At 31.5% G+C, this 11,894-nt stretch overlaps 1 protein-coding gene across 2 annotated transcripts in view; it reads left to right on the forward strand.

Annotated features, from left to right (window-relative positions):
* LOC127737376 (26S proteasome non-ATPase regulatory subunit 1-like) overlaps window positions 1-11,436 on the forward strand; it is a 182,298-nt gene extending 170,862 nt beyond the window's left edge. For both annotated transcript variants that reach the window (XM_052247992.1, XM_052247991.1), the window contains 7 exons: window positions 4,347-4,449; window positions 5,738-5,907; window positions 8,252-8,428; window positions 9,350-9,526; window positions 9,989-10,039; window positions 10,407-10,553; window positions 11,261-11,436. In XM_052247992.1, the coding sequence (XP_052103952.1) occupies window positions 4,347-4,449; window positions 5,738-5,907; window positions 8,252-8,428; window positions 9,350-9,526; window positions 9,989-10,039; window positions 10,407-10,553 (825 nt within the window). In that variant the 3' untranslated portion in view covers window positions 11,261-11,436. The remainder of the gene's footprint in view (window positions 1-4,346; window positions 4,450-5,737; window positions 5,908-8,251; window positions 8,429-9,349; window positions 9,527-9,988; window positions 10,040-10,406; window positions 10,554-11,260) is intronic.
* The last annotated feature ends 458 nt before the right edge of the window (window positions 11,437-11,894 follow it).

The raw sequence follows: 11,894 nt of genomic DNA on the forward strand, positions 1-11,894 counted from the left end.
TAATAAGTTTAATTCTTAATTTAAAACATATTTTTTAACTAAACAAAAATGGTGTTCTTAAACATTCAGTTCAACTATAGGAATTTCAGGAAATCCAAACTGATCTATTAGATTAAAAAAATCTCTTTTTCTTCTAAAATCAATACAATGGAATGATTTGGAAGAGAACATCACATGTTTAAAGACAGTTGAGGTTTTGACAGCTGTCCTTCAACAGTTTTACTAATAATACTAGCTCTCCTTTCACTGCACATATCACGATTTTAAGGATGTTCGTTGCTCTTGTTTTTGACTTTTTTGTCAGAATTCAGAATTTTATCGATGTAGTGCAATTAAAAATTTGTCAGCTAACCCATACTTTTCTTTTTATATTTTTATTACATATTATTTTAAAAGCCTTTTTTTTTTAAATCTTATAAATGTTTATTTTTCATAGTTTTTGAAAGAAAAACGGTGCCAATGTTAAATGAATGAAAAATCTAGACACATTTGTTTGCTGCCAAATTTTCAATGGCTTTTATCTCAAAAACAAGTAAATGGTCTGCCTTTTTAATTCTGTTATTTATATAGTATTAACTTATGACAATCTTTTAAAAAGCTTGTTATTTTGAAACAGAGTAGGGAACATCCTTAGGTCAGTTTCTAGCTCAATGAGAATTATTGAGTTATTGTAGAGACAATACCAACAGCTATTTTGTATTTTGTATAATAAGTCCAATTAAATATTATAAATTCTGTGGAAACATTGAATTTATTAACTTGATTAATGAAGCAGGAAGGAATTTTGATAACAATAGTTAAAGGGATAAAAAAATCTTTGAACTTTGAAAAATAGTGCAACCATCAAACAATTTTCAAACTGAATGAACTCAAAAAGTACATGTAACCTTCCCTGGGGTATTTTTTATAATTATTTTTCCACAACTATTTATCAGACCAACAGATAAATAAATGTATCTGACTATCATCTTCAAGCTGTCTTTCTTTGATAAAGTTTCATAATGATATTTCTTGGTAATGGCCCAAAGTATTTGTGTTAATGACATAATCTCGCTTGATGATCATATAGCAGTAATTAATTATAACTATATAATTAGGTTGATTAGTTAATTTGATATATGCAAATTATTGTCTACCTTTGTTATGTAATTAATGATATCTATCATCATAAAATGCTTATATTTTAGTTACAACATGAAAAATAATAATTTACAACAGTTTCGATTCTTCACTTTTGCTATTTTTAAGATAATAATTCATCATTGGAAATAAAACTGTCCTCATTTATTGGCAATAATAGTTTTCATAGCTTTGAAATATAAGATACAAAGATCTCTGACTAGATTATTCAATTACCTTGTATGCTCTTTGTGGCTCAGAAAAATTAAATGCTGGAGCATATAGTGTTGGTCATGTCCATCATTGATTCAAACAAAAACCCTCATTGTTTTAATTGAAGTCCATCATTGGTTCAAACAAGAACCCTGATTGTTTAAATTGAAGTCCAATTTTACATCATAATAAAGTTAAATTTTTTGTCCCTTAAATCAAAGTAATTTTGATCTTTCAAATCAACAAACATTCAACAGAAAAAGAAAGAATGGGATAATGAAAGACCCATGCACAAAAATTTGTTTGACCTACATGGGGATCTCATTCAGGATTACTGTAATTAAGCAAGACCAGGTTTCTTTTTTCTAAAGGAGCATTTTTGACAAATTTTAAACGTAGGTTCATTAATGCAATTTTTACAAGTTTTGTCTTTATAATTGTTAGAGCAAGTAATGATATAAATCAATATTTTTTATTTTCTTACTTTTTTGCAATCTAACAGAATGTAATTGACAGATTTGATCTTTTCTGTTGCGTAGACAATATCTCTTCATATAATTGTTATAGTCTGCTGATTTTTCTTCTGTGTTGCATTTGAATGATTCCTGCGATCTGATCTTTTACTTTCTAAATCATTAACTATTATTTCAAATATTGAAAAATCTTGACTAAGAATGGATGTCTACATGGCATTGATAGGCCATAGTCATTGAAAAATCTTGACTAAGAATGGATGTCTACATGGTATTGATAGGCCATAGTCATTGAAAAATCTTGATTAAGAATGGATGTCTACATGGCATTGATAGGCCATAGTCATTGAAAAATCTTGACTAAGAATGGATGTCTACACGGCATTGATAGGCCATAGTCATTGAAAAATCTTGACTAAGAATGGATGTCTACATGGCATTGATAGTCCATAGTCATTGAAAAATCTTGACTAAGAATGGATGTCTACACGGCATTGATAGTCCATAGTCATTGAAAAATCTTGACTAAGAATGGATGTCTACATGGCATTGATAGGCCATAGTCATTGAAAAATCTTGACTAAGAATGGATGTCTACTCGGCATTGATAGGCCTTAGTCATTGAAAAATCTTGACTAAGAATGGATGTCTACATGGCATTGATAGGCCATAGTCATTGAAAAATCTTGACTAAGAATGGATGTCTACATGGCATTGATAGGCCATAGTCATTGAAAAATCTTGACTAAGAATGGATGTCTACTCAGCATTGATAGGCCATAGTCATTGAAAAATCTTGACTAAGAATGGATGTCAACATTGCATTGATAGGCCATAGTCATTGAAAAATCTTGATTAAGAATGGATGTGTACATGGCATTGATAGGCCATAGTCATTGAAAAATCTTGACTAAGAATGGATGTCTACACGGCATTGATAGGCCATAGTCATTGAAAAATCTTGATTAAGAATGGATGTCTACATGGCATTGATAGGCCATAGTCATTGAAAAATCTTGACTAAGAATGGATGTCTACACGGCATTGATAGGCCATAGTCATTGAAAAATCTTGACTAAGAATAGATGTCTATACGGCATTGATAGGCCATAGTCATTGAAAAATCTTAACTAAGAATGGATGTCTACACGGCATTGATAGGCCATAGTCATTGAAAAATCTTGAATAAGAATGGATGTCTACATTGCATTGATAGGCCATAGTCATTGAAAAATCTTGAATAAGAATGGATGTCTACACGGCATTGATAGGCCGTAGTCATTGAAAAATCTTGACTAAGAATGCATGTTTACACGGCATTGATAGGCTGTAGTCATTGAAAAATCTTGACTAAGAATGCATGTCTACACGGCATTGATAGGCCATAGTCATTGAAAAATCTTGACTAAGAATGCATGTCTACATGGCATTGATAGGCTGTAGTCATTGAAAAATCTTGACTAAGAATGGATGTCTACATGGCATTGATAGGCCATAGTCATTGAAAAATCTTGACTAAGAATGGATGTCTACATGGCATTGATAGGCCATAGTCATTGAAAAATGTCAAAATTATGAACAAAAATGAAATGAAAAAAGGTTCATAATGACAGTGACAGAAAAGGGAAACTAAAACTTTTAATTTGCAATGAGATTTTTATAAGTTTGTTATTGTTATTTGTCCTTTTAACGTTTTAAGTTGTGGTCATGGTGTTGTTTGTTTTTATTGGACATGATTGTTGATAGCCCCTTGGTATCTTCTCTATCTTTATTTTTCTAAAGATAACTTGACACCCAATCAAATTGGGAATTAATTATTGGGTGTCGATTAGGAGACTCAAATCTGACATACTTTTGATAATATATAATGTCAAATTGGATGTCGATTCAAGGATATAAATTTCTGACCTCAATGAAAACTGATTTCATATCCTACTCATGGTTTGAAGAACAGATATAGATATGTTCATGTATTTCATTTCTTTTAATAAGCAACGTATTATAATGTCTATAGATATTGAGCTTGCCTTTGTGACCATAACACATATTATCTTATTAAATTCTATTAACACATTTGACCTGTTCAATTTTTAATTTCCTTAATCTTCATTAGCAAGCAAATAACCTTTTTCAATTCCCATGATTCTCAATTATCCAAAAAACAATTTCTGGGTGAACCTGTGTCACCTAGTGAGATTGTGCATATTTAATGTATGTTATATGTACTTCTTAATGAATACTCCTCCATAATTGACGGTAATTTATCTGAGATGTTAGATTAAACACCTTACACGTAAACCTTTGGAAAGTAAATGAAAAAATGTTACTGATTTTTTATTCATTTAATTTAAACCGCTGCTCACGTAACATTACAGATAGGTTACTTGTACAGAATAGTTCTGTGTTACACAGGAGTAATAGCTGGTTCATGAGGACATATGGACTTTATAGACTACATTGTATATATGTATATCATCTTCTCAGATGGCCCATTTGTTTACATCAAATTTTAACCCATGATGCATCATTCTCTAATTATAGGTTGCCCATTTCCGTACAATGTATGCCAAGGTTATCAGTGACAAACATGAAGACGTAATGGCAAAGTTTGGAGCTATTGTTGCCCAAGGCATTATTGATGCAGGTATGTTAGGCATATTGTCCAAAATAAATCCTTGATGTTGGTTATGTAAGTTTTAAAATACTGTTGCCTAAAGAATCTATGATGCAGTTATGAAAGCAAATACTGGAGCTATCTAAATGGCCAAAGTGAATCATTGATATGTAAGGTATTATGTTATGGTGTTTTGTTTTGTGTATAAACAATTCTAGATAAAAGGACACACTGCTCCCATTTCCTACCTTTAGTAGGTACTTTGGGCCAAAGATCCCACCTAAATGACACATAAAGCTTACAATATGTATATATATATATATATATATATATATATATACCTGTCACTAAATGCCTCAGACTTGTAGGTGATATTATCTGTATATAAATGTTTGGCCACTCCCAATAAGATTACAGAATGACATCAGATTATTTATTTTTATGCACTATGGTGTAATAGATCATTAAGAATGACACGTGTCAGTAAGATTGATGGTATGAAATTTGGTTCAAAGAGAAGATGGTGGGTACCAGAGATGTTGTATGATGTCCGATTAGACAGCTATCCAACAAAGACCAAACAACAAGGATGTTCAATTATGATTATAATAGCACTTTTGATTGTCTTTCAATTAAAGAGCTGAGTTCTTTTAATAGCAGTTGTAGCATTCAAAAGAAAGTCTAGTCACATGGCATGTATTCATCTTGCCCAGTAGCAGTCTTGCCATTTGTTTTAAATGCCTGAATGATATAGAAATAATGTATGATATTTGGTCAGTACTGTAATTTGCACTTGCCTACTCCTACCAAAATACTAGATTTGTTGTCTTGATCAAATTCAAGGAATAAGTTCTTCTTAAATTGTATTAAAATCATCAAATCTCCAATTTCAATCCATAGATTTTGTCTTTTAAAATTGTATGTTGTTGATACATGAATTCCTTTTTAGTGATAAGAGTGGCTGCTGTTAGATGATTATTATTTTTATTTTTTTTCTGTTATATAGGCGGACGTAACATGACGATATCTCTGCAGTCAAAGATGGGCCACATCATCCAAGTTTTATTTTTATTCTGTTTTATAGTAGGTTGTAGCATGACAATATCTCTGCAGTCTAAGATGGACCACACCAATCAAGTTTAATCTTTATTCTGTATTATAGTTGGTCATAACATGACAATATCTCTGCAGTCTAAGATGGACCACACCAATCAAGTTTAATCTTTATTCTGTATTATAGTTGGTCATAACATGACAATATCTCTGCAGTCTAAGATGGACCACACCAATGAAGATTTATTTTTATTTTGTTTTATAGGTGGTCGTAACATGACAATATCTCTTCAGTCTAAGATGGGCCACACCAATCTAGAGGCTGTGGTTGGTATGTTGGTATTCACACAGTTCTGGTTCTGGTATCCACTTAGCCACTTCCTGTGTTTGTCATTCAAACCAACATGTCTTATTGGTCTAAATGAAGACCTCAAGGTAATTAGCATCAAATAGCACCTTTTTTATTTCACAGAAAATCCTACATTTGAAATTTACAATTATTACTGTATACCCCATTTCTAGGAGTTGTGGCTATATTGCAATGATCTTGAACATCCATCAGGCCATCTGTTTGTCAAACAAACAGTTTCTTCACACTTACTCAAAACTACTTAACATAATGACTTGATAAGGGGTCACACCTTTCTCCAAACTACTTAGCATAATGACTTGATAAGGGGTCACACGTTTCTCAAAACTACTTAACATAATGATTTGTAAAGTGGTCACACGTTTCTCAAAACTACTTAACATAATGACTTGATAAGGGGTCACATGTTTCTCAAAACTACTTAACATAATGACTTGATAACTGGTCACACCTTTCTCCAAACTACTTAGCATAATGACTTGATAAGGGGTCACACGTTTCTCAAAACTACTTAACATAATGACTTGATAAGGGGTCACACCTTTCTCAAAACTACTTAACATAATGACTTAATAAGGGGTCACACCTTTCTCAAAACTACTTAACACAATGACTTGTAAAGTGGTCACACATTTCTCAAAACTTCTTAACATAATGACTTGATAAGGGGTCACACCTTTCTCAAAACTACTCATCATAATGACTTGATAAGGGGTCACACCTTTCTCAAAACTACTTAACATAATGACTTGATAAGGGGTCACACGTTTCTCAAAACTACTTAACATAATGACTTGATAAGGGGTCACACCTTTCTCAAAACTACTTAACATAATGACTTGATAAGGGGTCACACGTTTCTCAAAACTACTTAACATAATGACTTGATAAGGGATCACACGTTTCTCAAAACTACTTAACATAATGACTTGATAAGGGGTCACACCTTTCTCAAAACTACTCATCATAATGACTTGATAAGGGGTCACACATTTCTCAAAACTACTTAACATAATGACTTGTAAATGGGTCACACGTTTCTCAAAACTACTTAACATAATGACTTGATAAGGGATCACACGTTTCTCAAAACTACTTAACATAATGACTTGATAAAGGGTCACATGTTTCTCAAAACTACTTAACATAATGACTTGATAAGGGGTCACACCTTTCTCAAAACTACTTTACATAATGACTTGATAAGGGGTCACACCTTTCTCGAAACTACTCATCATAATGACTTGATAAGGGGTCACACATTTCTCAAAACTACTTAACATAATGACTTGTAAATGGGTCACACGTTTCTCAAAACTACTTAACATAATGACTTGATAAGGGATCACACGTTTCTCAAAACTACTTAACATAATGATTTGTAAAGTGGTCACACGTTTCTCAAAACTACTTAACATAATGACTTGATAAGGGGTCACACGTTTCTCAAAACTACTTAACATAATGACTTGATAAGGGGTCACACGTTTCTCAAAACTACTTAACATAATGACTTGATAAGGGGTCACACCTTTCTCAAAACTACTTTACATAATGACTTGATAAGGGGTCACACCTTTCTCAAAACTACTCATCATAATGACTTGATAAGAGGTCACACCTTTCTCAAAACTACTTAACATAATGACTTGATAAGGGGTCACACCTTTCTCAAAACTACTTAGCATAATGACTTGATAAGGGGTCACAAGTTTCTCAAACTACTTAACATAATGACTTGATAAGGAGTCATGCCTTTCTCAAAACTACTTAACATAATGACTTGATAAGGGGTCACTCGTTTCTCAGAACTACTTAACATAATGACTTGATAAGGGGTCACATGTTTCTCAAAACTACTTAACATAATGATTTGTAAAGTGGTCAACAGCTCATCAATGAGTTGTAACTTATGTGAGCCTTGTGGAACTGTTGGACACCTACTTCCTGATTTCCAATACTTTGACTTATGATTAGGACTATGATAAGAATGACAAACAGGCATTCTTGTTTCTTTAAACAAATAATAGTATTTATAAATATGTTTTGTGTGTAAAAAGAGGTCCTTTGACTGTCAATGAAACATGAATAATCATGGTAGCAGTCAAAAATCAGGATATAAAAGTTATTATGCATGGAAAATTAGAAAGATAAAATAGTAGCATATTCAGAAATCAAATATTTCCAGTATGAATTTTTTATATAAGTTTACAATTTAATTGTCAATATACTTTTGATAAGATTTAGTTAGTGTGCAATGTAGGCTGGGTAAGATGCCATCATTTTATGAAAGCAATTATGAACTTTCTGTCAACAGAACATTCAAAGTGATTTAATCCCTCTAATATGTACAGAAACCGTTTTAGGAAATTTACTGACTTTTATTTAGATATATGTTGTATTATTCAGATGCCGATTTTAGAGTTTAGGTCTAATGCTAAACCATCGCATTATGCTTATCCTCCACCGTTAGAAGACAAGAAAGAGAAGACAAAAGAGAAAGTAGAAACTGCTGTTCTTAGTATCACAGCAAAACAAAAAAAGAAAGAAGCAGAAAAGAAAGAAAAAGAAGAAAAAATGGATGTGGTAGGTTCCAAAAAATCTTTTGCTGAGTGTTACATCCCATATAAATGTGAATTGTTGATTGAGTAGTTACATAAATAATCAGTAGTACATGTATTGATAAAAACAGTTTTGTTTATGTGACTTAGGTACTGCCTTAGATATGTTTCAAAGTCTCTGGGATGTTTAGGTGTAATCTCTTTAAGAAATAAACATTTGAAGAAAGGCAACTCCGCCAGGTAACTAACCTAATGCAGAATACATTTATATGTAAAAGTAAAACATAAAATATATTGAAACAATTATCCATACACATGTCTGTTTATAAACTTGTTAAATTCTCTTTTGCAAAGCAAAAGTAAGTATGATCCCAATTGCTGAATAATGAAAATTTTCAGAATTAGTGTAAAAGTTCTACTCATGAATAAACTCGTCATAGATACCCAGATTGAGATTTTGAATATATTGTGTTATTTGTTACCTGACTTTCAATGTTTACAGAGATAATCGCATTTCTTTTTAAAAAATCCCTCAACATATATCAAACTTATATATATTAAAAACTGTATGCAATACAGAAAAGACATTAGACAGTTTTGAAAACAGGAATCTATATACAATTTTCATGATATTTTATCTATAGTTTTAAAATTAATATTTCCAGTTTATGACTAATCTCGGTTCAGTAAGTAAAAGACGTTATGGTTTATATATTTTATAGTCCCTTAAATGATTTTATTAAAGACTTCTTGCCTGACTTTATAAAACACAGTATGACTTGAGATTGATGCATGTTCACAGTTTTGATTTATATATGCATTTATTTTACATTTGAACAAAAAAAAATTGCTCTTGGAAATTTCTTTGCAGTTTATTCCATCAAACAATTTTTTTTAAAAGTAGGATATATTTTTCAGACTAATTATTTTATCTTTCATTTTTTAGGATGATGAAAAGAAAGATGATGAAAAAGAGAAAGAGAAAGCAGATGACAAAAAGGAAAAAAAGGAAGAAGAAAGAAAGGAGGAAAAAATGGAAGAATCATCAACAGAAAAGAAGGAAAAGGAACCAGAACCAACATTTCAAATACTAACAAATCCTGCTAGAGTTATGAAACAACAGGTTTGTATAGACCAATATCCTTATCATGCCTACCTACGTAGCATAAACATGACGTTAGCATAAACATGACGTCATACTAATGAAAATGCTCAAACCGTAGGTTATTTTGTTACTTGTACAGTTCAGCTTTGAATAATATCTCATTAAAATGGTATTTTTGAAGTAGGTGTTGTTTTATTTTCGATTATATTAAATTAATTGAACATTTGTGGAGTCCAACAATTCAAAATGGCGACCCAAGACCTGTCAATTATGGATTTGACAGTAAATTTTAGCGAATGAACATATTTGTTACATACTGGTATACATTAAATATATTGTTTTGTTCAATACTTTATAATTGTTCATTGCAATCTGTTATCTTAACACATTCTCATCACATAGACTTTTACATGATCTTTTGTTTTTAAAGAATATTTATGATTTGTATATATGTGGTAATAACTTTGATTATTATTTTAGTTGAAGGTTGTTAGCATGCCAGAAGGAAGTCGATACAAACCAATCAAGGAAGTAAGTTTATCATAAACAACTATTACTATGATTGTAGGGGGCATTATAATGTTATCTTTTTGAAATATATGCCAAGTTAGGTTTTTTGTCTAGATTTTGGGTGTTCACAGAACATAGAAATGTGATAATTATGGTGCAAGCAGAACATGGTGTCCAGTGGACATATATTCAGTTTCTTTTTCATTTTTTTAAATACTTTTTTTGAGTAATGTCCTTTTCTATTTCCTCTGAAGAATGCAGATGATTTAAAAGATAGCAAAATAAACAACATCACTGAAGAAGAATAACAAACTCACCCAAATTTGTATTTTAAATTTTCAATCTGTAAACAATCTGAACTATGATATCAAAATATTTGTACCTTAAGGTTAGCAGTGGTGGAATCATATTGTTGAAGAATTGTAACCCAGATGAAAAGGAGGAGATTATAGAACCTGTGGCTACTGGGGGACCTAAAGCTGAAGAGGAGGAGGAACCTGAACCACCAGAGCCATTCGAATGGACTGAAGATTAGGTAATAAAGTCTTCATTACACTAGCCACATGTTTTCACTGTCTTAGATCTAAACATACTAGAATAGTTGTCTGATCTGTAAATTTTCCGATTGTAACATTTTGACTGAGAGTGGTTTTGCATGACAGGGGTAAATGCATAACCAGAGACACTTACCTTGTCTATGTGCCCAGTGTTCCTACATTTGAAGATCATACGATTCTCTCAGTTTTTGTTCTGTAAACTACTGTTGTCTTTAATTTAGACTCCTCAACCTATCAGCAAGGGACATCTGACCAAATTTTGGTATTGGACTTTGAAGTAATACTCTACATTTCAATAAAAGCATTTGCTCAGTTCAGCCTCATTCTCAACACAGGAGGATTTCTGAATTCTGAAGGATAAAAGACATTGACATTATTATAAACATTGAATGATAGTAAAATAAAACAACAACAAAACATATCACATCAATTGTTGTCTACATGACATGTTTCTGAAATAACTGTCTTACTCTGCAGGTCCACTTCACTTTAAATTGTAACTACTAGTTAAAAAAAATATGTACATTCTTAAACAAGTATGTAAACTCATTAAAAATGACCATTTGATTGAAGTTGATGATCTTCAAGGACATATAGAATAGATCTGAAATGGCACTTTCCTGAGTTTTTATTTAAGAAATGTTAAATCAATATGCAATTAGTAAAAGATTTTTGTATATTTCAGATTATATACAGGAGCCAGGTTTAGATGAAGACATGTCATAAAAAAATCTAGACTGTTAGTGCTTATTTTGACATTATATTTTGTGTTGTCAGCATAATTTATTGTGAAAAAAGACTTGATTTCAATGATATATTTGTTATAGTTTATATCATCATTAAAGTAAAATCTCATTAAAATCTCAACATCAATGATTTGAATTAAACACCAACCCATCCATACATTGATGTGAAATTTGTGTTATTATTTGAAAGGTGTCTGCAATGTAGGAATTTAACAAAGGGGCAATTTTCAAGGGACAGAATTATTTTAAGCTCACCTGGCCAAAAGGCCAAGTGAGCTTTTCTCATCGCTTGGCGTCTGTCGTCCGTTAGATTTTACAAAAACTTCTCCTCTGAAACCACTGGGCCAAATTTAACCAAACTTGGCCACAATCATCAAATCCGTATCTAGTTTAAAAATTGTGCCATTTATTGAAGATTTTTCACATGTTTGCCTATTATCTTGAAAACTGAAATAGATGGTATAAAGAGACATCAATCCAAGGACATAACCAAAAAGAGATTTATAGAACAACAAACAGTTTAAACATAGAGAGGTAGATGTTCTAGACATTATGTCAAGCTCTAAATTGTTC

This window comes from Mytilus californianus, unplaced genomic scaffold (assembly GCF_021869535.1).
Source record: "Mytilus californianus isolate M0D057914Y unplaced genomic scaffold, xbMytCali1.0.p SCAF_4, whole genome shotgun sequence".
Classification (NCBI taxonomy): Eukaryota; Metazoa; Mollusca; class Bivalvia; order Mytilida; family Mytilidae; genus Mytilus; species Mytilus californianus.